The following is a 26,205-nucleotide window of genomic DNA, read 5'->3' as shown; positions in this document are numbered from 1 at the left end:
AGGCCGAGATACGTGCCAGCCGGCGAATTCAAGGACTCGGCCCCGAATTCGGTCTCCTGCCACACCTTACAACAAGGTCCGTCCCGACAGTGCACATGGCTCGATCTACCGTGAGCCAAGGCCAGCAGACAGATTCTTCGCCCGTGCCTGCCGTGGTTTACCTCCCTGTCGCTCCTCGTTCAGCTCTCCCGTTCCGTGGCGAAGCCTCCGAGGACATCGACGATTGGCTTCAGCACTACGAACGCGTTGCCCGCCACAACGGCTGGTCTGCGGAACATTACCTGCAGAACTTGTATTTCTGCCTTGAGGGCACTGCCCGTCACTGGTATGAGAACCACGAGAACACCCTTACGTCGTGGGATACTTGCAAGGCACAACTGCGACTCACTTTTGCTAACCAGCATCGCCGTCAACGCGCAGAGGACCTCCTGCAAACCAGGTTCCAGGGCCCCGATGAAACCGTCACAAGTTTCGTCGAAGACGTGTTGCGGCTTAGCGCCCGAGCCGATCCCCGAGCCACAGAGGACAAGAAGGTGCGCATTCTTATGCGAGGGGTAAAGTCCGACATTTTCGGCGGTCTCATTCGGGATCCTCCCACAACCGTGGCCGGTTTTACATCCGAGGCGACTAACATCGAGCGCGCCCTGGCAGCCAGAGCAGATCATTACCGTCGGCTTGCTGGAGTTTCTACTGCTTCCAGTCTTTGCGCTGTTGCGACCCGGGTAGCATGGCCGGGGACCGGTGATGGGACGAGGAGGATGGGAGACTTGGTTAGAGGAAGGTAACGAAAAACTTTATACACTTATATACATTATTTACATAGAGCGACTGAGAATGGCTCTCAGTGGACGGGGAACGTCTTCGTCAACCGTAGTCGACTGGAGCTAGCAGGCTTCCTTCGGCCACACTCACAGCCGAGTTAAATAGGGTTCGGATTCCCCAGATCCCTGGCTGGGGAATAAAGTTCGAAGAGCACTGTCCAATTGGATGGACCGAAGTAGACGCTTGTGTTACCACCCACGCCAGGGCATGTGCGGGCTGTCCCACTCTCTCGCAGCTGGGTCGATGGGAAGGAGGAGATGCTGACTAATCCAGCCCGGCTGGAAAGGAATCTCCCGCAGTCTTCCAGCAGGTGAATGAACTTGCTTCCCCGCCGGTTGTCCAGAACACGAGTCGGGAACACAGCAGTCTTCAATTAACAGCCAGCGTGACTGGCGCCGCCACGTCGCCTCCGCTTCCGCTGTGCTGACGTTCCCTGAAGAGCCCGAATGGCTGTCCGCTGCTCCAGATTACCGTGCTCTAGCTTGGCCGGAACAGATCCAGAAGATCACGCGGCATGTGCACCGCCGAGCGACGTGTGCCTAGGCGTCTGCTGCGTGCACTGCTGAGCTCCGGGTTTAGGCCTGGCGCTTTCAATAGTAGTTTTCTTTTTGTATTATGAGGACTAAGGAAGCAAAATGGCTACGGACCGTATAACTGGCTTACTGAGCGTTGAATGCCTGCACTCCCGGCGGCGGAAAAGGTAGAAGACAGGACACAGGCAGTCCGAGAGAATTCAACCGATTTCATAAAGCATATATATATGCCGTTCCTTCGCTCACAGCGCAATGTAAAATATTTCTCTAGGCTAAACTGCTCTCTTATCTGCGTTAAAATTCCGCATAGCGGTGTCATTTTGCGTTAGTTTTTATTTGGGATGGGTACCCACCTGACTGAGTGACAAACAATGGGAAGTTCTTACCGCATGCGGTGATGCCGGGCGAAAAAAGACGCTTTTAAGGCGAAAGCCTTTAATGGCTCATGCTCGCGCTGTCCGTCCGTGCTCGCGGTGTTCATCCGTGCCCGCGGTGTCCGTCTATGCTCGCGGTGTCGCTCGCGGTGTCCGTTTATGCTCGCGGTGTCCGTCCATGCTCGCGGTGTCCGTCCATGCTCGCGGTGTCCGTCCATGCTCGCGGTGTCTGTCCATGCTCGCGGTGTCCGTCCTTGCGCTGAAATCGTGCCAACTGTGGCCTCTCCTCCGCGCAGCGGCGCAACCTCCTCCGTAATTTCCTATCCTCAAATCCATTTTCTTCATTACGGGCACTCTTTCTGTTTCTTCTTTCACCCCCACTTCATTCCTCCCTATACAAACGGATGACGGGTGTCCTGCCGAGATAAGAGAGAGTTACTGCGTAATTTCCTTTCCTCAAATACAATTTTCATTTTCTTCCCTACGGCCCCTCTTTGTCTTTTTTTTCACTCCCATTTATTCCCTTCCTGTAGGGTAAGGTACGGGTGTCCACCGCGATGGTTGCTAGGCAACGGCTGTTACGGCCGCATCAACAACACAACAGCGCGATTCAGGCGTCCACTGACCCACGGAGCCAGTTTGCGGACTTCCTTTCCTTAAAATGATCGGAGTGTAAAACGTCAACGCCAAGGCCAATGAACACAATGAACGCCGAACGGGCAACGGCGACGGCGACGGCGCGAAACGGGCGCCAAAGAGCTGCGCTCTAAAATACTACAATGAAAAAAGCGACCGCAGTCGCCAACGACAATAAAAACCGCACACGCGGGAAGTACGCCACGCGCCAAGCGGTTCGGGGAAGCGGCAGTGGGTTGACCACAAGGCTTTCGCCAAGCACACTTTAGAATTTCCAAAGTGTCTTCGGCAATTTTTGCAACAGCTGCACAGGTAGCCCCAAATCTATAAGCAGCAGAATGACGGAAACTCACGAACGCGAGAGGCGAAACGACGAGTGCTCCCCAAGCCTCATTGTGCTAGAAATGTCGCTGCCGGTACAACTCTTGGGACAGCATCTGTTTCTGCCTGAAATCGGGGTATGCGTTGTGGACTTTGGAAATTACGACCAAATCCGCGCGCTGTGCGAACGCTGAGTCCGAACAAACCAGCGATTTAGCAGTGGGAAATATTTTATCAGGTGCTCTGAGCTATGCAACAGCCTGTAGGTCGTGTGAAGAAGTGTTAATGAAAAGTATACAAACAGCAGGAGCACAGAGGTATCCGCAATAGAACGTGAAAACCAGGGTGCCCTGCAGAAAGTGCTTCCTTTCGAAACGCACCCTTTTTCGTGCCCCCGGCCTCCTCTCCAGTCCAGTTCTTTTTTTTTTCGGTTGACCAGTGTTGCATACAGTTAAATAATCTCATCGGAAAAATAAGATAAACCTCAAAAATTGGCTATATTTAAGCCATGCTATGAATATCGCGAAACAGCGAGTGCAAGCGTGATATACAGGGTGTCCACGTAAACTTTAGCCAAGGGTTAAAAAATAAAATATTTGAGGTAGGCCAGGAAAACCACTTACATACATCTACCAACCGGCTTGCGCATCATAGGTAATTTTTCGTTTTGCAATTAATTAATTAGCAGTCAAGATAACTTTTCTAAATGCGTAAATATTGACTTTAGACAGAAAATGTGAATAGCAAAGTTGGAGAGCACCTTCAGAAACCCCCATTTCATTTATTTGCGGTAAAGAAAACCTCACGTGTATCTTTTTTCCGAGTACCAAAGAAAGCCCGCGAAATACAAAAAAATATCACGTGACTAGCGTATTCGCGCGCCACGATTGTGCTGCTCTCAACCGTGACTTGAGTGAACGAAATCAGAGTGAACGAAATCAGCGAAATCAGCAGGCCGATACGTCAACGGTGGTTGCGGCCCCCGGCGAGAGCCAGTCTGAAAGCGTGACGGCGCAAGTTGCAGCGAAAGCACCGGGCATTGTTAGCTATGACATGGCCAAAGGCGACAAACACAAATTCGACGAGTTTTATTCGCCACTGAGAGGCAAAAGAAGATAAGTAAAATACTTGCCAATCCTCTTTTGCCTCTCAGTGGCGAATAAAAGTCATCACATTTGTGTTTGTGATCTTTGGCCATGTGATAGCTCGCAATGTCCGGCGCTTTCGCTGCAACTTGCACCGTCACGCTTGCAGACTGGCTCGAGCGTGGGGCCGCAACCACCGTTGACATATCGGCCTGCCGGCGCATTGAGGTCGTCGCGCCTTGCCAGCAGCTGATTTCGTTCACTCAAGCCACGGTTGAGAGCAGCACAATCGTGGCACGCGAATGCGCTAGTCACGTAATTTTTTTTTGTATTCCGCGGGCTTTCTTTGGAGCTCGGAAAAAAGATACACATGAGATTTTCTTTACCGCAAATAGATGGAATGGGGGTTACTGAAGGTGCTCTCCAACTTTGCTATTAACATTTTCTGTCTAAACTCAATATTTACGGATTTAGAAAAATTATCTTAATCGCTAATTAATTAATTGCAAAAAAATTGCCTATGATGCGCAAGCCGGTTGGTAGATGTATGTGAGTGGTTTCCCTGCCTTCCTCGAAAATTTTATTTTTTAACGCTAGGCTAAAGTTAGCGTGGACACCCTATATAATAGTCTGCAGAAGGGTGGAAATGCGGGCCAGTTGGTACACTGTAAATTGAAAAAAAAAACGGTCACAAAAGACGAGGGACAAGACAGGGAGTGTACACGCCACAACGACTGGAGTGTACACGCAACGTGTACACGAATGTACTATCAGCGTCAAATGAAATGCGAACCGCGGAAAGCCTGGCCACAGGTCCCACTTACTCATCAGCCTGTCGACAGGAAACACAGGCGCGCTCATCCGGTTTGCGATGCTTTTGCTTGCGTTTTCTTTGACGTTCGTTGTCGCTTTTTGCCACTGGAGCGCCACAATCATTCTTTCTACGTATGGAAGCTTGAGCAGCGCGGTTTCGCTGGCGGCAGCGGCTCTAGCCCGCGTGGTTCAGAGAAACGAGCGTTCTTGGCTCGCTTGCTTGCCGCGCTATAATTTCTTGGCATCGTAGACGGACGCTGATAACACGGCGATGACGGAAGCAAATTCAAAGCGCTCGCTTCACCCACGCGGGCCAGAGCCGCGGGCTCCATCTCTATACCTCGAAAAGCCTATATTTAAATATGCTTGGTCACCTTCGCTGAAACAGCCGGTATGATGGACGCCACAGTGCTAATTTATGGTGCTCCGAGGCTCTGTCATTTCTGCAGCTTGCTCTCTCCACACAAAACAACCCCCTCGGTCGGAATCGACTCGCGCCACCTTTTCAGCCAAATACTACAACGTTGCTGCTCACTCCATCCATCAATTAGCTTCAGATATGGCGTTTCCTGTTCACGTGCGCATTTTCTGCCGATAAGAGTGGCAAGCAGTCAGTTTTCGCTTAGACTGCATAGTGCTAGCGCAAGCGCATACAGGGGTGAAGAAAAAATAGACGACGACAGAAAACTGCTGACTTTTAATCTTTACTTCATTAATTTTTTGCAATATATGTAGATTATGTGTCACACTTCATGGCAACACGAGAAATGGTTAAAGGTACTGTGAAACATCTTCTGAAGAGAGCATATAAACTGGCTTAATCACTACTTTCTCTCGTCGTTAACGCCTGGGCCAAACAATACACTCCTACACGCCGCAGAGAACCCACAAAAGCTCGCGAAAGTAGGGGAGTCCTTTCCGGAGTCTTTTTCGTGCTCGCCTTCCTCCGCCGCACGCTCCTGCGTAATTCTGTTCAGGTATGGCCATTGGTTAGATCCTGTCAGGCGTCACGCAGCTACCGTGGCGGCGGCCACTCAGCAGCGTCGCTCCGGCAGGTCACGAAGCTCCCCTCCCCGGGGAATTCCCGAGCAAGGAGCACCGACCTCTGCTCATGAAAAAGTGATGAGACGCGAGGGCAAGGCGCGAGGACCGTCTTGAATAGAAATTTTGACTAGAGATAACTCAACTTCTACAAAGCGCATCTAAAAAAATTCTTGCTAGAGTATATTCGTGAAGCGGCGTCCTTTAACATCCCAAGAATATCGTACCTTTTTGAGAGCCTCTTTCAGAGCCACTTTAAGCTGGCTCCTAACGCGGAAAGAAGTAGGCTTCACCGCGAAGTGGGAGTGCGGCTTCAGGCTCCTCCTTTTGAGCTCCCTGCGCATTTTGTCCGCTCCACAGTGAAACCTACTTATATTCGCGTTAAGAACCGTTTCTCGTGTCCCTCTAAGTACACAGATACTGCACATGGTAGCGAAGCAACTTTTTTTTTTCGGTAATTCACTCATAGCAGCCCATGTGTGAACTATCGGCAAAAAGTTCTTCGTTCGTTAGCATTAGCACTATGCATGTCGTGGCACCCCCCACTCGAATTTCACCATCGAGTTCAATGTTTTTTGCTTTTTTTTTCCCAGATAGCGGTAGCAGTGGAGTACTGAGAGCAGTTGTGGAATTGAAGCGCATCTTCGTAGTGATGTAAATCAAAGCTCCTTTTATGACGCAGTGTGCACGGCATCAAGGTACGAGGACAGAAGGAAGGAAGACACAAGGGACCCACGAGCGCTGACTTACAGCAGTATTTGTAAGTCAGCGCTCGTGTGCCCCTTGTGCCTTTCTTGGTTCCCCTTGGTTCGCTGTACGCTTCCGTCATGACAAACAAACAAGCCCGAACTGCCACGTTAGTTCTTTTATGAGGTTATGTTTCCGAGTCCGTTATGTCTATTATTTTTAACTATTACTTTCTCTTTTTTTTTCTGCATTGCGCCAGCCCGCTATTGGTGCCCCAACATCTCAAGCAATGCGGAAGGCCTCCAAATAACGCGAAGGAATCCACGCACATACTATTTCACGTGCGTGGAGGGGTACAAAATAGTCGGAAAACCGTACCTGCACTGTCTTGGGCACGGAGTATGGAGCAGTGCCATTCCCAGATGCGAGCCCGAATCCGGAGCCTCAAGCATTCATGCCGCCTCGCCCCAAAGTGACCTGGCTTGGTCCCGGACCCGGAATCCGGCCGGACCATCGGGTGCAGCCATTTTGTCTCCGGAATGAACAGGTGAGTGACATGCCGCGCAACTATATACGCACAGAAAACAAAGATAACCAAGACCGCAAACGTCAATATGATTCGCTGTAGCGCACGCCAGTACGCGTGACTGACAGGTAGCCGTGGTAATGATGTTCACACGTATGAGAGGTGCATCCTCCCTAATTAATCAAGCTGAAGGGTAAATTGGTGCATATCTTGGAGGAGACGAAGCGCAAAAGAAAACAAAAAGACAGCACACTGTAGAGAAAAAGCGATGGGACATGCTCATGTGGCATAGTTTTTCTCTGTTTGTGTGCTCTGCTTTTTTTTCTTTTTTTGCGCTTCCTCTCCTTCACGCTATGCCTCCTGCTGAGATTTCATACTCGGTGTACACTTCAGGGCAGAACAAAATGTCACTTAGTCGTAAGGGCTTACGGACTAGTTGGTTCAACAGCGCGCAAAGTCGGCCGGCGGGAACGCACGTGTTCATAAATATAAATTGGCTCTTGTTTCGTTTTCCATGATTAAACATTTTGAAGTCTGCGGCCGTAGTGCATTTGTGCTATATTGTGCCTGTCTTGTTGCCCTGTTCACTTTATTCAATGCGAGACGAACAATGGCCGTATAAAATACGTCTGCAGTGAAGCTCCGCTCACATTTATGACCACCACACAGAATTTCTCCGCGACAAAAAGGCAACCCGTCGTTAAAGTTTTTTCTTGTGACCGAAATAAGAAGCATATCACAAGGCGAAATAATAAGCTCGAGCATTGTAACGCCTCTGGCTTGTTTGACGCAGCCAAAGATTAGGTTTGGTTTGGTTTATGGGGTTTAACGTCCCAAAGCAACTAAGACTATGAGAGACGCCGTAGTGGAGGGCTCCGGAAATTTCGACCACCTGGGGTTTTCTAACGTGCACTGACATCGCACAGTACACGGGCCTCGAATTTCTCCTCCAAAGAAATTAAACCGCCGCGGCCGGGATCGAACCCGCGTCTTTCGGGACAGCAGCCGAGCACCATAGCCACTGAGCCACCGCGGCGGCGCAGCCAAAGATTAAAAGGCTGAATTTGTCTGCGGCTGCGGTTGGTCAGCGGAGTAATATATGTCCTGGAGAGCCATGACCCATTGTTACCAGTTGCTGTTTGTCTGTTTTTTTTTTTAAAGTTCTGTCTTACTATACCTCTAAAGCACGTAATAAACGATATTTTTTCTAGCCAGGATTCTGTTTTGTGTACGAAGCCCTATAGCTGCTGGGAACGCTATGTGGATTGCCTCTGTGAGATTAAACTGCGCGAATTGCAGCGTCTGCATGAAGGTCTCGATGTGGCTATCTCGGATGACGGATGCCAGATCAAGTTAAACCAAACAAATTACAAGACCTCCATCGGCTCATTAGGTTCCGGAAGTGTCGCGTCGCCGTTTGAACCACGTGGTATTCCGCTTCTTTCTGCAACACTTCCGCCAAAAGAAAAGAGCTCCCGGGGCCACGCGATGTATAGTTATGTCGGCACTGCTACAAAACCACAAGAACTCCTTCACAGGCCGGGTCTCAGCGCGAAGCTCTCTCACTGACAACAGCCGTTGTCTGGCACCAGTGAAGGAGGCCTGCGAATTTATCGCCTGCGGTTTTTTACACGCTTCTGCCGCTTTCCAAGCAGCGCGATGTGTCGCCTCTGGGATGCGGGTGAAAACACGGTGCGAGGCGGGTGACGGTCCCGCGCAGCCAGGAGAGAAAATCTGCCACTGGGCGTGCAACGCCAAACGGCTTGCGTAGACAAAGGTGTTTATTAATTACTTCACAGCGAGAGCAGACTGCACGCTTGAGGAACCGAGGTGTGAGTGTCTTGCAATTTGAAGGGAGCAGCGGTTGTGCACGATCGCACATTGGAATTCTTCGTTCCCACAGCCGCTCAGCGTTTATGCCCCCCTTGAAAACCACTCTCATCCGCGATCGGACGAACAGCTGTAAAGCAATAATTCCAAGTTGGACATCACTGCCAACAAAACAACTCACAGCAAGGTTCCCACCTATAACATGAATTTCAGCGACAGCTTCGGAACACGCAGTGTTGAATGTCCAGGCCCGCGTCGTCTTGCTTCGATGTGGGCTTCAGATAGATTTGGATATTCGGATATGCAGGATAGTACCACGCTGCGTGTTTGTGGTCATTGTTCCGAGCGCGTTCATGCTTCTCTTGGCGGTCTCTGCGCCCCCCGCCCACTGGTGCGCAACATCCCGCCGAGCATGTCACTTCCTCCCGGCTATGCCTATACGTGTACTGTATATTGGCGATTTTCACAGCCCAGAAGGCGTGCTTCCAGTAATCCAATATTGCAGCGTTATGGGGGGCTCCCCCTATAGGCAGCCTGCAGGTTGCATCGCGTTTGCTTTCAAATTCCACAATAATCTTTGTTTATCGACGGTGAATACCTCCTGTGAAGTAGTCTTCCGTTTCTCGAGGGTGTAAAAGAGTAAACGAGAGACAAGGAGGAAGAAACCGCTGCCTGGCGTTTGAAAACAGCTGCCGTGAAAGCGGAGTGGCAGACTGTAGACGCGCGCTTCAGAGAGTATTTAAAATCAACATCAGCGGCGAAGACTCACGTGCAACAGGTGAATGGCAGATCTACATAGGTTCAAAATTCCGCATTCAGCACTACAGGTAAGCAAGACCCAGCGACTGTCATTTGCTGCAGTGAAAGAAGCTGTAAAGTTTCCAGTCGCTGAAGCTAGGGCTTTCATTTAAAAGGTCTGCCCTTTACCACGTGCTATTTTTAACATGAATATAGGTTTGCAATCGTATGTATACATGTGGAAGGCTGGAACACTAAGGTCGCCTTTACCACGCAATGTTATCTCGGTGCAATTAATCGCACTTTGTGCTTTCAATTTGTAAGCAGTAATGAACATGAAAGGCATGTAATGAACGTAAAGCTACTATAGCATAATTTTTTTATGGCGGGAGATTGCATAAGCCCACTTAGAGCAGTCGCTTAGATGAAGCCCTTCCACGACCGCCTCTCTCAGAAGCCAGGAGAAAAGCAAATGGTGTGGTTTAGCTGGTTGGTTGTGAATTAAAGCAATAGAAGCAGTAGAGCAACTAGATTCAGATATAGACTCTTCGTCTGTGACTTCCATGGCGAGACTCCTCGAGGAGCGCCGCACGACCGGCTTCTCCTGGCTGAGGTGGAAAGAGCAAGCTGATGTCATGCGTCGCCATAGCAACGGAGAGGCTGACGTCACACCATCTGTTAGGCGCGGCGGCGGCTCCTCGAGGCGCAGGAGGGTCCACGGACCACGCAACGAGCGGTTCGACCTGGCGTAGTATTGCTTTCGCAATAAAAAGATAAGGAATGGAGGGGCAGCGATGGGAGAAAGAAGGGAAGAAGTAGAAGTAGAAAATGAATGGTCGCTGTTGCCGACGCAGATATTGAAAGAAAAGATAAATGCAGCGATGTCGCTCGTTATCGGAGCATCTAAGGCAACCGTCCACGTGACCCGGTCCAATCGGTTCTGCGTTTCTCTCTCTCCCCGAGCGGCTGCAGCTCGGAAGCGAAGTGCTTCCTGAGGAATTCCCTCTGAAATTCCCTCTGTGGAGGCCGAGGAAACAAAATATCAAACCGAGAAACCTGCGCACGTGCGTGGATGGCGCAGCAGCTGCCCACTTATTACCGTTTCATTGCCAGTCTAATAAACATTCTTAAAAGAACATAAATTTGACATAGAGGGAACCCGGATCAGCAAACCTTTTCAAGGCCAAAGCCAATTCAAAATAAATGAACAGTGGGAACAGTGTTGGTCAAATGGTCAGGGAAATTTGACCAACACTGCTCCCACTTCGAGTTATTAGAGACGTTTAGTATAGCATATATGAGTGCTTACGTGCGTTATACGCAAGCATTTAGCGGGATATTACCATGGTAGTTGCAGGAGCACTTTTAGTTTGCCGTACAACAACCCGAACGCGACGATAGCATGGACGATAGCCAAGGCCGCAGTGCCGCCATCTGGTGTTATAATGTAAAAAACATTTTGTGGAAAAATTTTTCGCACTTAGCCAAGGCATTTGCCAAGCTTATCCAAGTCGTATCATGTAGCTAGTGACGTCAGCACCAACACGAGCACTGCGACGGGCCAACCACGATCACTCGTGGGCCAGCTGTCCGCCGAAAAGGCTACTTTTGGCCAGGCTATGACTACCTTGGCGTAAAAACCCAAATCAAGCCAACCCACAGCGGGCAGTGTTTTGTTAGGGTTCGGAACAGCGAAGTTACAGAGAATCCAAAATAGGGCAAGTTTATCACTCATTCGTTCTGCTGTCGGTGAGAGGAGGCAAAGCGAATATCACATGTTCCATTTAAGGGCAATGAATATGCCTAAAAACACAATAACATTGAGAATTTCTCTTGGAAGCGGGCGACGTGGCCGCCACAATGTTGACGACGCTATCTTTCCTAGCGTACGCAAGAGCACGCGCGCTAAATTCGGCAAATAGCGTACGCAACGTGAACGAACGTAAAACCTTGATTTGAAATAGCGTTTTACGCATTCGCACTACGAATGACGCTATTTTTCTAACCAATTAGCTTTTCTAACCAATTAGCTTTAAGCGACAGTAATAGTCTTACTTGATCAACACCACAAAAAATAAATTAATTAAAAAAAATCCCCTGTGCTCCTTGGTTTCTGTGGCTGTTGGCTTCTCTCATGCTATTTTATAGCGTTCGCTATGCCTTTGCGTATGTCTGCATACGCTATACTAAAGCTCTCTATTGATAAAATTGCTATGGCCCTACCGCAAGCTTCCCCTCCCTGTTAGTTCAGCGGGTAGAACGACTGCACCGATGAAGCGGTGGCCCCGGGTTTGAACCTCGGACCAGGACGAATTATTCCCTAACAGCGAAGTTTATAAGAAAGCTGTATAGCTTTCCTTTGTAGCCGTATGGCTGCGCTTGGGTGGATGCCAATGAGTAATTACTCCCTTATTACAAATCTACTCCTACTTGGGGGATTCCCCTAAACATTTGACCAAAGACAATACTACGCCGAAAAAAGCGCTCTTGTAACTCAAAATGCTCAGTTTTAAAATTTGCTGAGAATTTTAGGTGAAACATCTTGTGTAGGCGCGAGAACGCAGTCAGCAGTTCACAGTCTGCAACTGTCTTCAATAATTTCATGCCATTTCTTTCGTACCCACAGAGCCCATTTCTACCGTACGCGTGTATTTCAACTAGACGCAGCCGCACGCGATGTAGCGGAGAGCACCTGAGGCTGAGGCGCCTTCCTAGTGGGCACTGCGAAGATTGACTTGACAGTGCGGGAACAGCTCCCTTCGTCTGACCAGACTATGCTTTTCAGGACGTCAGATTGCTCTTCTGTTTATGGAGATCTAATTCAAGTAGGGAAGGCGGGTTTGGAAATCCCTTTCTTCTAAATGCGCGTGCAGTGCACGTGATACTCTCTAGAGCTCTCACCAAACGCTTTTCTACGTAACTCTGGTGTGGGTTTTGACGTCACGCGCGCTTGCATGGGAAATGAGCTTCCAAGAAAGCCGGAATAGCTGTTTTCGTTGCTTCCTAGGCTGACACCCGTATACTGCACTGGCGTATACTTTCCTGAGGCTACCAGTTTCTGCCAGTGTGTCATAGTTGCGGTGTCTGGCGTACCACTTGCCGCTGGAGTTCCTGCTTGCCCACTGTGAAATATCTGTGCCGCTTATCTTCTATCGCCGTTCGCTATGCCGAGGCCAAGAAACATTCCCGTGTGTTCTGGTATCGCAAAGTGGATTCTTACTGGGTCATTCCTCGGCCTGGGGCACCCCGCCGACGAGTGGCGAAGAACGACGACACGTCTGACACGCCCAACGAGCTTTATCGCCGCTATACAGTCTCGGCAAAGAAACTTAGTCCGTGTGACTCAACCGGTCCGGATGCGGCTGCCGGCTGTGGCTGTGGTTAGTAATTTACTTTCCTACCTGCTGTTGCTTTCGTGACATTGATGTCATGGCCGAATGAAATGCAAGACTGAATGAGCCATTACAGATTAAAGACCCTGGATGTCGATCCTGGAAGAATGAAACAGCGGCAGAAAAGGCTACATGCACAGCTGCACACTATCAGCTGCAATAAAAAAGGCGTTGTCACTATTTATCACCCCCCATCGCGCTGTCGTCTCCACCTTTCCGTCGGGTTCCCTGACGATAAAAAAAAAATAAAACGTGAAAGGTGCTTCAATTGCGGCATCCAGTGGATTATTGCGGTCGCACGCCGCGGCGTTCCCTCGGCAACAGATTCATCGTTGTGACAAAACGGTATGGCTTGGCCCTCACCAGTATCCGTATCCAGCGCAGCCACCGACACCCTGTTTCGTCGCCCGGTGCGGGCGGGAGAATTCGCGCGTTCCTTCAAAGCATTTGAGGGCACTGAAATGCTGGTGGTAGCGGGTAGGCACGTTGAAGTTTCTTTTTTTTTTAATGTTGTGTGCTCCAATGAAAGGTCGGAAAAATCAGCCAGACGATATTCACATTGACGGAAGGGATGCGATTTGATTGCTCTCAGTACGAGCAACAGTATTCCCTGTAAGAAGATTTGAGCACAAATAATTAAAAAATTCTGTGTGGTTCTATGCGAGACGTCTGCATACAGGTTCAGTTGTTAGCTTCTTTTAAAGGGTGGAAGAACATGTTCACCCGCGGATATCTGCAGCAGCTTCATTTTTACCTATTTTTCGAGAACGCTTCCCCTTCCCATTCTAAAAGGGGAGAGAGCTGCAAGAAACACGATTGAGCTATATATGGCAGTGTTTGCGCCTGGACCACTGCCATTTCGAGCTGAAATCGGACGTTTGATTGTAAGCTGGCTAAATGAGGTCATAGTGCAATGGAAGCCGAAAATAGTATCTTTTCATGCCGCCACTCTACTACACCGCAGAAATGGCATTCGTTTATTCTTGCCTGAAGTTTTTCTTCAAGATTAAAGTTTGCCGTTATGTTCCACAAAATGTGTTTTGCATAAATGACAAAAACGTAATCTTGATCGAAAAATGGCATAAATTATCTAAGCTGCGATGTGTGCCGTGAGGCACCAGTTCCACGGCCGTTAATATGCCCTTAGACGGTCAGCAGAGCTCTCAGTACCCGCGTCTGTGCATACTGAGCTGGAAAAAAAAATCAGCCTTCTATCGCTTCTTGTTTTTCTGATAATGGGCCAAACGTGGCAAAAATATATATATATATTTTAACATATTTAACTCTTCAATTCCCGGCGTGTCCACTGTAATACAGAATGTAGAAATTTGAAAAATTTTAATTTGTTTCTCAGAAATACATCAGTTGCTAACAAACTTGAAGAATAGATAGGCTTTTTCCAACAATTTTTTTCTAAGCAAAGTCAGAATGCCAGCTGCCAGAGATGCATGCAGGATGCCCGCTAAAAGTTAAATTCATGCAAATGATAACCCTGACGGCAAAACGACCCAAAAAGTTTGCGGTCGTAATGCTATATTGGCAGGAGATGGAGTTGATTTGATTTTTGCTCATGATCAGCGGCGTAAGCCGAAGTATTTGCTTCAAGTTAATCCTCGTCGGCAAGATCAAAATTAGTTAAATTCAGGTATGCTATGATCAGCTTCTCCGCAACAATCTCCCTGTTCTTTTCTTTTTCTTTTCTCCTATTTCCACAGGGAAAGGACCGTTTATGTTGAAATCCTGGAAGTTCATAACTTTTAACCAATATTTTCAGTGCGTGGGCGGATCAAACACGTATACAGTATACTAGTTTTAACAGCTCGTTGTATTGGGCGAGTTGGAAGTAGTTCGTCTTGAGGACCAGCGTAATACAGACAATGGACCAACGAACGAACGAAAGAGGAGGCGACAGGGGTGACGACAGCACCCATGTGGTCTGCTCTTTCATTAGTCCTTTGTCTGTTTTGCGCTGGTCTTCAAGACGAACTACTCGTTCTGGTTTGGAGAAACGACATACACTGTCATAGATGTTTAGCATGCAGCATCTGTGTAATCGTGTCAGTGTCACTTTTACGCTTCTTTGCGTGCGCGGCAGCTCCTGTGGTCTCCTTTGTCGCCTCTTTCGCATCTCCCCCAATAAAGTACTGTGGACGAGGTCAGTGTCACGCTACCATGTCACAATATAGTATAGAGATTCAGCATAGCGGAGACGTACTAGCGTAGACGTCTACGAGATTACCGGACGCTGGCTGCGAACGCGCTGTGGCCCCACCTGGCCCAGCCCCCGCCACTGGGCGTGCGCAGGAGACGTATGGCAATCCGTTATCCGTCTCGGCCAGTAGGTCTCAGCTATGCTAAATCTCTCTAATGTAGAATGCCGAGCATATTGAAAATGCCTTGGGGTATCACATGACGTTAAGCCGGGCCATGCTACCTTCACTAAATGCTAGCGCTGCATTTAATAATGATGCTAGGTGGATGTTCATGCAAAGGAAGGTATTCTTTGCTGTGCGCTCCAAAATTACGTGGTTGAGTGACTCGTTGGAATTTTAGGTTCGCCAGTGGAGACACCTCTTGAGAAGCCTTGGCTGAGGTGAGTGTTGCAAAGCGCACTTTATGGCAGGAAGAACTGTTTTGGTTAGTCCTTCCTCACCTAGCTCTTGATGCACGCCAAGTGTCCGAGCGTTTCGAGCACAGCTCATGAAAAGGTTCGATGTCGGTAGCCAATATGTGGAATGCATGGCTAAAATAGCCTTACGCAGGTTTTCTGAGTCGCCACCCAAGAACAAAAAAAGACTTAAAACATAACCGCACATGTTGGAAGAAGCCGCGTGCTTCACAATTGGTAAGAACAAAGAGTAAAAACGTGTCAGGTTTGAATAGCACTTACCATGTATCTTTCTTGCTTTGCCTTACTGCTGTTTAAGAATCAGCTGAGCTCTAAAAATCGCAAGTGAGAGCAAGCTTCACCTCATTTTCCTACACGCGCTATTGTGGCACTACTTGGCGGAAAAGCATGTCACTGAATGATGAACAAGAATGTTTCGGCATTCAAGGGTAGCATGAAACCAGAAATGGAGATTTTTTTTTTAAATTTCCGCGCACCGTATGAACCCTTTGACTGTTTCTCTTTCCCTCTTTTCACCCCCTCCTATATTCCTTTCCTCACGGCGCGCTTCGGGTGTCCTCCCTGAGTCAGCCAGTTACTGTACATTTCCTCTCCTAATAGCCAGTCATTACCATTATTTAACTCATTGATATATACTTTTCATGAAGGCCTGTAAAACTGAATGAGTTCCCTTGGACTTCCTGTTTCTATCAAAAGTGTGTCGAACGGTCTTCAGCTTCCGTGAGCACTCGGAGAGCGCCAGTACCGGCGTGCCATTATACTAGTACGAAGAGCCGGATACGAGGTCTGTTAGAAAAGTATCCGACCTTTTGCCGAAGAAAAAAAACTGGCATAACTGGAGCGTTGGAAACCTAATCACCTTCAATGTAGTCTCCTTGGGATTCCACATACTTCTCCCAGTGGTGCTGCCATTGTTGGAAGTATTCCGAAAAGGCCCCTTTCGGAATGAAGTTTAGCTTAGCTGTCGTTGCAGCCGTAATGTCCTCTCTTGTCTGAAATCGCGCTCCTTTCAATGGCCTCTTGATTTTGGGAAACAGCCAGAAGTCACAGGAGGCCATATCAGGAGAGTAAGGAGTCTGTTGAACTACAGCAGTCTGGTTTTTCGCGAAAAAAGTGTGAATTTAGTGCGAGGAATGTGCAGGAGCATTGTCGTGATGGATGCGCCAATTTCCTGTTGACCTCAACTTCGGCCTTTTGCGCCGCAAAGCACCACGCAGGCGACGGAGGACATCCCTGTAGTATTCTTTTGGTGAATGTTTACTTTGTGGGGTGCGTACGCGTGGTGTGCCACACAGAGGGAGTCAAAGAAAGCAGTCAGCATCACTCTGACATTGCTGCGCACTTGGCGGGCCTTCTTTGGTCTTGGTGACGTGGAATGCTGCCATTGTGACGACAGGGATTTGGTTTCCGGGTCGTACCTGTACACCCAAGACTCGTCACCAGCGATTATGGCGTTGATGAAGTCGCGGTCACTGTTTGTGGAATCCAGCATATGCTGTGAGACTTCAACACGAAGCTGCGTTTGCTCCACCGTGAACAGCTTCGGCGCAGATTTCGCCGCATTTTTCTCTACGGCCAAATTTTCGGTGATAATGGAATGTGCAGAAAAATTGGTGATGTCCACCTCTTCCACAATTTCTCAGATAGTCACACGATGGTACCGCGTCACCACAGCGCTCACTTCGGCAATGACCTGGTCATTTCGGCATGTTGATGGTCGACCGGAGCGTGGCTCTCTCTGCACCGATGTGCGGTTGTCTTTAAACCAATTGTACCACTGCTTAATCTTTGTGCTGCTCATAGCATTGTCACTGAAAGCCGTCTGAATATTCCGAATGGTTTCCACTTGGCTGTCGCCTAGTTTCTGGCAAAATTTGATGCAGTAGCGCTGCTCCTGTTGCTCCGCCATTTTCCTTGCAATAAAAAACCGACGAGAGCACTGCGCACTGCCTCCCTCAAACGCTGCGTGCCAGTGACTGACGCTATCGGCAGGCGAGAAAAAATTTGTGCATGCGCAAGAAGGTTAAAGGTAGGCTGGTGCAAGCGTGCTTGTTTCAAATCTATCAGGTGTTCGTAAAAAAAAATAAAGTCGGATACTTTTCTAATAGACCTCGTATCGACCACACACCGCAGGAAAGAGCCCAGGTGATCGCGACGAACGGGTGGCGCTTTTAATGCGTAAACATTGCACGCCTATTTGGCGGTGTCGGCGTGGACTAGATAATCTCGGTTCTATAACGGTAGAACTATTCTGTATATCGGAAAAAAGAATTGTATCGTTAGATAGAGCATTGAAAAAGGATGTGCAAGAGACGAAATGGTTCAGGTGGGTTAATTAAGTAATTAACTAGAGCCAATTAAGTAACCAATTTAAAGTCACCAAGAGCCAATTAACCACCTAAAGCGGTTTTTCGTCTTTGAACAATTGGGCTCTGATTCATGTCCCCCCTGTGTAATGCCCCCAGTGGGCCCTTAATTAAGGTATTTGAATAAATAGATAAATAAACAAATAAATGAATGAATAAATAAATAAATGGTTTGGTTTGTTGGGGTTTAACGTCCCGAAGCAACTCAGGCTATGAGGGACGCCGTAGTGAAGGGCTCCGGAAATTTCGACCACCTGGGGTTCTTTATTAACGTGCGCTGAAAACGCTTCTGTGGACGCCCGAACGGTGTGGACAGGAACTTGTCTGCACTGTAAAAGTAGAAAAGAGCATCAAAAGAACTTGAACCCGTAACAGAATGGTCGAGGTGGGCTAATTAGGTAATTAATTAGCGCCAACTAAGTGTGTAATATGGGTCCAAGATGGCCGCCAGGCGACTTCCGGTTTCGGATTGAGACTTCCGGTCACGCGATTTGTCGGCGTGAAATGAAAAAATGAAAAAGTTTGTTATGTCGACGTGGTGTGACGTCATAAGGTGTGACGTGATGTTATGGGAAATTCCGTCGGGGGGAGCATAGGCGCTTACGCATTTCTCCAATACGGGTGCCGCAGTGATCTCTAAAGTTGTTTGCTTCTGCTAGTCGCTAGCTGTTAGGTCAAGAGAGGAATAATTCTTCAAAGATTTGCAATGGTTTGGCAGTTTTAAGTACTGGGCTTTCTGAAGGGAAAAGATAGCTCTTGAGACATACCATTGCTATTAGTGCTCGCCTTCCCTGTGCAACCCTAATGGCTTTCCGCTGCTCTAGATTACTGGGCTCCAGCCTGTCCGGAACAGATCTAGAAGACCACGCGACATGTGCACCACCGAGTGACGTATGCCTAGGCGTCTGCTGCGTGCACTCCTCAGCTCCGGGGTTTCGGCTTGGCGCGTCCGGTAGTATTTTTTTTTTATGAGGACTAAAGAAGCGAAATGGTTTCGGACAGTATAACTGGCTCACTGCGCGTTGAGTGCCTGCACTCCCCGCGGCGTCATAAGTAGAAGACAGGACACAGGCAGTCTGAGAGAATGGTTTGGTTTGGTTTATGGGGTTTAACGTCCCAAAGCGACTAAGGCTATGTGAGACGCCGTAGTGAAGGGCTCCGGAAATTTCGACCACCTGGGGTTCTTTAACGTGCACTGACATCGCACAGTACACGGGCCTCTAGAATTTCTCCTCCAAAGAAATTCTAGCCGCCGCGGCCGGGATCGAACCCGCGTCTTTCGGGTCAGCAGCCGAGCACCATAGCCACTCAGCCACCGCGGCGGCTTTTTACATAAGGTTTTTCTGAGAGAATGCGACAGATCGTATAAAACATATATATGCCGTACCGTCGCTCACAGCGCATTGTAAAATGCTTCTCTAGGCTAAACCGCTCGCTTATTTGCTTTGAAATTCCGCATAGCGGTGTCATTTTGCGTTAATTTTTGTTTGCGTCTGGTACTTTCCTGATTCAGTGACAAAGAGTGGGAAAGTTCATACCGCATGCGGTGATGCCGGGCGAAAAGAGACGCTTTTGCAACAGCTGTACTGGTAGCCCCAAATCTTCTAAGCAGCAGAACGACGGAAACTCACCAACGAGGTGAAACGACGAGGGCTCCCCCAGCTTCTGGGGTCTGATGTGCTTGGTGGTCGGGACCAGGGGCTTCACCGCATGAGGATGAGGTGGGCAGACTACGGAGGGAAGTCTTCAGGAGTCGCAGTAAACTTGGCAGTTTATTTACATTATGTACAATATAAACAGATTCCAAATGTCAGGAAAGAAGTTCTGTACACATGACAGATTGCGGCTTAAGTACAGTTGATATTCCCAAGCCACCTAGACAGGGAATCCGGTCCCTGGTCGAGCGTCCAATGGGCCTTGAGCCTCTACATAAGCTCCGCCTTCCCCACGTGACCGCGCACACAACCCAGAAACACGTGCTGGCAAGGAGGAATCCGGCGCCTGGCAGTCGCGGACGGCGTGGTTTCTCGCGGGCTGACGAGGCCCAAGGGTCGTCGGCCTCTGTGCGGCGATCCTGCCGCAGGAAACACGAGATCTGTTGGCTCGAACCGGTGGACTCTTCACGAGGGAAGGACAATCAGCCGTGACCACCCCCGCTTTGTCGGCTGCTCAGGGCTCACGCGGGCAATGGGTTGGCGCCGCCGTCGCCGCCACTAGGGAAGCGCATCTAAAGTTTGCTCCCACTGCACCAGCGCCACTTCCCCCCTGCCGGTCATTTTGGCGTTTCTGTCCGGGCACGTCGCCGGCGGAGCGAATTGAGCAGCAGATCCCCGGCGAAGGGTGTTAGACACCCTTGTTCACGGAGACGCCGTCGCCAGTAGCCGCCCCCACGCCGGCGTTTCTTGCGCTTCCTCCGAAAAGCAGCGCTTTCGGTCACGGTAGCTCGATATGGCGCCTACACTGTTAGCAAAAAAACACCCAAAAGGGAGTAAATGGCTTGTCCTCTAACGCACACCCAAAAGGAGGTTTTTTTACTCCCTATGTATGGTGTTTTTTATTTACTCCCTTATATAAGGGAGTTATTTTGGAGTACAAAGGGAGTTATTTTGGAGTGAAAAGGGAGCCATGCCCAAAGTGAAAAAGGTGAGCCAACTCATGCGCGGCGTTAAAGAGCAACTGCTCGCTGTCCTCGTGCGCAGTCCACCAGGGACTGTTGCTGAGTTCCTTACGGAAGCTGTCACGGTGGAGAAGATGCTCTGGTGGCGGTGTACAACCTACGACAGGCCGGTATTCGCCGCTTCGGCTACAGAATCGTTTCCTGCCTTCGGGGCTGACCCTGATATCCGCGAGCTGATCCGCTCCGTTGTGCGCGAAGAGCTCCAGACGCTTTTCGGTGCTCCCCTGCCGACGGCCGGCTCTCTCGCTAGCCTCGTCCGCGAAGAGGTTCAAGCCTTTAGGCCTTCGTTACCGTCCGTTGACCCGCCGTCTTTTCCCACGGAGTACCGTCGGCGAACGTATGCTCAAGCCTTTTGACGTCCTGCGCCCTCTTCGGCGCAGTTTCCTCCGCCCAATCAAGGCTCACTATACCGAAATCTCCGACACGTACATCGACAATCGCCGATTGCCCCAGCGGAAGACGGACCTGTGGCGTGCCCCAGGTCGGCGGCATCTGTGTTTTCACTGCGGGGAACCCGGTCATCTGTATCACCAGTGCCGTATCGACAGCTTGGGCGGCAGGGGTTCCCTGTTGACATGCCCCGCCAACAATTAGGTCAACGACCCCGGGAGATCGAGGACTACGTCGCCCAGTAGCACTGGCGACAATTCCCCAACGGCAGTCTCGGTCTCCATCACCACGCCGACCTTCGCCGCAGCCGCAAAGCTCCTCGTGGATGGCGGAGAGACGGTCGCCAAACCCCCGTCGGGAAAACTAAAGAGAGCGACCTCCGGTGGCGAGGCCGCTGGCAATCGATGCGAACAAGACCCCCCGACAACGCGAACAGCGGCCGACCGCGATTTAAAGGCAACGAGTGCAGTTCCTGAACTCAGAGATCGATTCTCGTTGGATATGCCCGTGCTTCACGACGGCTCTAAGGTTAGCGTTTTGTTGACACTGGCGTTGATTTGTCGATTTTAAGCGGAAAGCTAGCGGCGCTTCTTAAAAAGGTAATGACGCCATGGTCGGCACGCAGATTCGCACGGCTGGCGGACATGTCGTAACTCCGCTTGGCGTGTGCACGGCAAGAGTCCAAATTCGCAGCTCCACATTTGTTGTCAGCTGCCAAGTTCTACCTGACTGCTCCCGTGACTTTATCCTTGGCGTTGATTTTCTCCGGGAGTATGGAGCTGTTATTGACCACCGAAAGCCCACTGTCACATTTTCTACCGAGAAAGCTTTTTACTCCGAAGACCGTCAACGCCGCGCCGCCCTTCGAATTTCCGCCGAGAGCGTTTGGATTCCGCCACGCGTCAGTGTTTTTGTGTGTGTTCATTGCACGGACTACGTCAAGGAACAGCGGTCGCAGAAGGCAACCTGTCCCTTTTGCTCACCCACGGCATCTGCACAGCGCGAAGTCTCATCCATCTCCGCCACGGCTGGTATGAGCTCCTGGTGGCTAACTTCACTAACCAATCCCGGCACCTTTTTCGTGCTACTGCCATCGCATTCGCCGACCCCTTCGGGGAGATTTCTGAATGTTTCACGTTCGAAGTTGTTAGACCTATGTGCCCATCCCTTGACGCTCTTGACATCAGTCCGGACTTTTGGTGAGTGAACAGCGAGAACTACATGCCCTCCTACTCGAATACGCTACCCGTTTCGCTTCTTCGTCGAAAGTCCGGCAAACGGCTCTTCTGAAGCATCGCTTCATTACGACCGACGATGCCCGCCCTATCCATTAGTAGCCGCACCGTATCTCACCGAAGGAGCGTGAGGCGATCCACACGCAGGTGAAAGATGCTTTCAGATGGAATCATTCAACCTTCCAGCAGCCCCTGGTCGTCACCTGTCGTGCTGCTGAAGGAAAAGGATGGGACACTCCGCTTGTGCGTTGGTTATCGAAAACTGAACAACATCACTAAAAAAGACGTCTACCCGCTGCCTCGTATCGACGACTCACTCGACAGACTTCGTCGCGCCGACTACTTCTCCTAAACTGATTTAAAGAGTGGGTACTGGCAGAGAGAAGTCGATGAGAAGGACCGCGAAAAAACGGCTTTCGTGACCCGCGACTGATTGTACGAATTTAAAGCGCTACCTTTGGGGCTATGTTCAGCACCGGCAACTTTCCAGCGGAGTATGGATACCGTTCTTGCTGGACTCAAATGGCAAACTTGTTTGGTTTATCTCGATGATGTCGTCGTATTTTCCAAAACCTTTGCCGAACACCTTGAACTACTCAGGACAGTATTAGATATCCTCCCATCGGCCGACTTAACGCTCAAACCCGTGAAGTATCACTTTGGATACAAAGAGTTGAAGTTTCTCGGTCATCTTGAGAGTTCCGATGGCGGTAAGCCCGACCCCGAGAAACCTGGTGTTGTCGCCGACTTTCCTGTTCCTATACCAAGAAAAGTGTGCAACGCTTTTTGGATCGGTGCGCATATTACCACCGCTTCATCGCAGACTTTTCAAAGATTGCCGCATCCCTGTACCATTTCACGCGCGATGATACACAGTTCGTGTGGGCCGCCGAGCTGCGCAGACGACTGCTAACAACCCCTGTTCTTGTGCACTTTGATAAAGAGGCTGAAACCGAAGTCCACACCGACGCCAGCAATGTGGGCGTCGGCGCCGTACTCGTCCAACACCAAGGTGGCTTGAAAAATGTCATCGCGTATGCAAGCAGCACGCTTTCTCGCGCTGAAACAAACTATTCGACTACAGAAAAGGAATGTCTCGCGTTTGTGTGGGCAACCATGAAATTTCGTCCTTACCTCTACGGCCGATTGTTCAAGGCAGTTACAGACCACCATTCTTTGTGCTGGCTGGCCAATCTTCGCGACCCATCGGGGCGCCTAGCCCGATGGAGCCTCCGCCTCTAAGAATTGGAATACACTATTGTGCATAAATTTGGCAGACGCACGAAGACGCTGACGCACTCTCGTGCACCCGTCGGGTTAGCCGATGATAGCGTGGAGGACGAGAGCGGCTTTCTTGGAGTTGTCAGCGACTTAGACGTAATGAGCCGACAGCGAGCTGACCCAGACCTGCGACCTCTCATTGATTATCTAGAGGGCCGAGCTTCTGACGTACCTCGACAATTTTCTAGGAACCTGCCAGCCTTCTGCCTCCGGAACGGCATTTTGTTTAAGAAAAACTCCATCACTATTGACCGAGCGCACCTCCTCGTCGTTCCGGCAGACCTCCGCGCCGATATCCTTCTTTTTTACCACGATGAGCCCACCTCCGGCCACTTGGGCTTTTCCCGCACACCTCCACGCGTGCGCCAGGCGTATTATTGGCCCAAACTTTCTCACGCCGTTCAACGTTACGTCAGAGGCTGCCGTGAGTTCCAACGCCCTCTCAAGCAAAGCAGGTTTGCTCCAACCTATTGAACCGCCTCGGACGCCGTTTGATCAAGTCGGCATCGATCTCCTGGGCCCATTCCCTGTGTCATAGGCTGGTCATAAATGGATCATAGTCGCGACCGACTATTTAACAAGGTATGCGGAAACTAAGGCGGTGCAGCGCGGCACGTCATCTGAGATCGCCCAGTTTTTTATGCGACAAATCGTGCTGCGTCCTGGCGCAGCGTCCCACGTAATCGCTGATCGAGGTACGGCGTTTACGGCACAGCTCATGCGCGACGTGTTCGAGCTCAGTCACACGAGCCATCGCAAAACCACTGCCTGTCACCTATAGACGAACGGGCTCACAGAGAGGCTCAACAGAACGATCGCCGACATGATCGAAATGTACATAGACTCGCAGCACAAAAACCGGGACGAGATTCTCCCGTATGTCACATGCGCCTACAACACGGCCACCCAGGAGACGACCCGCTTTACACCATTTCGTCTGGTCTACGGACGTCGACGGGGCGTTCAGACGATGCTGGATGCCATGCTTCCATGCGGCACTGATGCCCACCCGCTGACGCCAGACGCCGAGCAGTTCGCTCAGCGCGCCGAGGAAGCACGTCTACTTGCCCGTGTTCAAATTCAGCGGCAGCAGAGTACGGATGCGCGCCGCTACAACCTCCGTCATCGGCACATCAAATACCATCCCGGTGACCATGTTTGGTTGTGGACCCCGGTACGCCTGCCAGGCTTGTCTGGAAAACTGATGTGCCGTTCCTTTGTACCTTACAGAGTTTTGCGCCGCGTCACAGAAATGACCTACGAGGTTTTTTCTGACGGTACTGTGCAGCCTCAGCGTCGCCCACCCCGCTCTGAGGTCGTGCACGTAGTCCGCATGAAACCGTACTTAATGCGGTAATGGGTAGTACGCTCAGTGTTCCTCTGGTTGTCGCGTGGGACACCTTCGCCCACCTCCCTTGCCCATTTTTCTGTGCCTGTGCTGGTGTTTTTTTCCCTTTCCATTCCTCATGCTCCAGCCCCGCTTTTATATCTTTTTTTTTTGGGGGGGGGGGGCGGGGGGGGAGGAGGAGGAGTAATGCCACCTGGTGTTCTCAGGTGGTGCTTGAAAAGGAAGTCGTTGAAGTGTCTCGCGCTGGCTGGCTGCCGTATTCTGCTGGCTAGCGACCTGTCGCCCTATCTTCTGTTACAATACCGTCATGCCTGAAATCCGCCATTAACAGTGAAAGCGTTTCGTTTCAGACTGCCCGGTTAAAATCTAGTGGTTATCTATTGCATTTGATTTCTAAGAAAGGCGGTAAACTGCTTTGTTGGGTGAAGAAAGCGGGGGAGGACCAAAAAGAATGTTGCGGTAGTTCCATACACACAAGGTTTAAAGAATGGTGCAAACAACATTTACGCGGTTTTTTCAGCTCGAAAAAAAAAACAAAAAAAACCTTGGCACGTGTAGGCAAGGGGAAGCTAGAGCGAGGCGACAACCACCCGAAAGAAAATAAAGGAATGCCGTAATCAAAACAATTGCTTTGCACCCTGCAATGTTGGGTGGTGTACGAATAACTTTCGTACGCTACCTCGCACTCAGAACGATGCGGTGTAGCGACCATGGGATTGTAAGGTCTCAAATTAGCGTATACTTGAAGAGCGAACGGAAGAAACTAGCGAGGAAGACGCCCATAAATGAGTAAGCAGTAAGAGTGAAAATAGAGGAATTGCAGATCTCGCTGCAGAACATATATTCGGCTTTAATCGAGGGTGACGACCTTAATGTTCAAACAATGAACGATAAGCTGATAGGTATCATTGCGGAGTGCGAAGTATAACTAGGCGGCAGGATTGTTAGACAGGATACCGGCAAGATTGCTCATGAGGCGAAGGATCTGATTAAGAAATGCTAAAGCATGAAAGAATCTGACCACCCAGACAGAATACAACTAGCAGAGCTGTCAAATCCAATCGATAAGCGCAAGTTAACCGACATAAGGAAGTATAACATGGAGAGAATCTAGCGTGCTCCAAAGAACAGAAATAGCCTAAAAGCTTTTAAGAGGAAACTAAGCATCGATGAGAATCAGATGTATGCTCTAAGAGACAAAGAGGGCAATATCAGCAGCGAAGGATGTAACCAACCCCTATATAGAGCCTTCATAGATTTCGAGAAAGCATTGGACTCAGTCGAAACCTCACCTCTTCTGCAGGCGTTACGGAATCAGGGTGTAGAAGAGCCTTACCTTAAAGTACTGGAGGATATCTGCAGCGGCTACACAGGCACCATAGCCCTCCGTGAAGACAGCAATAAAATTCTAATAAGGAAGGGTGTCAGGCAGAGAGACACGATCTCTCCAATCATATTCAGCGCCTGTTTACAAGAGGTAT

General features: G+C 49.8%; 1 protein-coding gene across 8 annotated transcripts in view; it reads left to right on the top strand.

Moving 5' to 3' along the window:
• The window catches only part of LOC149352622 (sushi, von Willebrand factor type A, EGF and pentraxin domain-containing protein 1-like), a 268,948-nt gene that overhangs the window by 236,449 nt on the left and 6,294 nt on the right, over positions 1 to 26,205 (top strand). For all 8 annotated transcript variants that reach the window (XM_089581805.1, XM_089581804.1, XM_089581801.1 and 5 more), the window contains one exon: positions 6,572 to 6,859. In XM_089581805.1, coding sequence (XP_089437931.1) covers positions 6,572 to 6,855 — 284 coding nt within the window. In that variant the 3' untranslated portion in view covers positions 6,856 to 6,859. The remainder of the gene's footprint in view (positions 1 to 6,571; positions 6,860 to 26,205) is intronic.

The sequence above is a fragment of the Amblyomma mixtum genome, chromosome 3 (genome assembly GCF_055824585.1).
Source record: "Amblyomma mixtum isolate Tamu chromosome 3, ASM5582458v1, whole genome shotgun sequence".
NCBI classification, from domain to species: domain Eukaryota; kingdom Metazoa; phylum Arthropoda; class Arachnida; order Ixodida; family Ixodidae; genus Amblyomma; species Amblyomma mixtum.
This window is presented reverse-complemented; position numbering and strand designations above follow the sequence as displayed.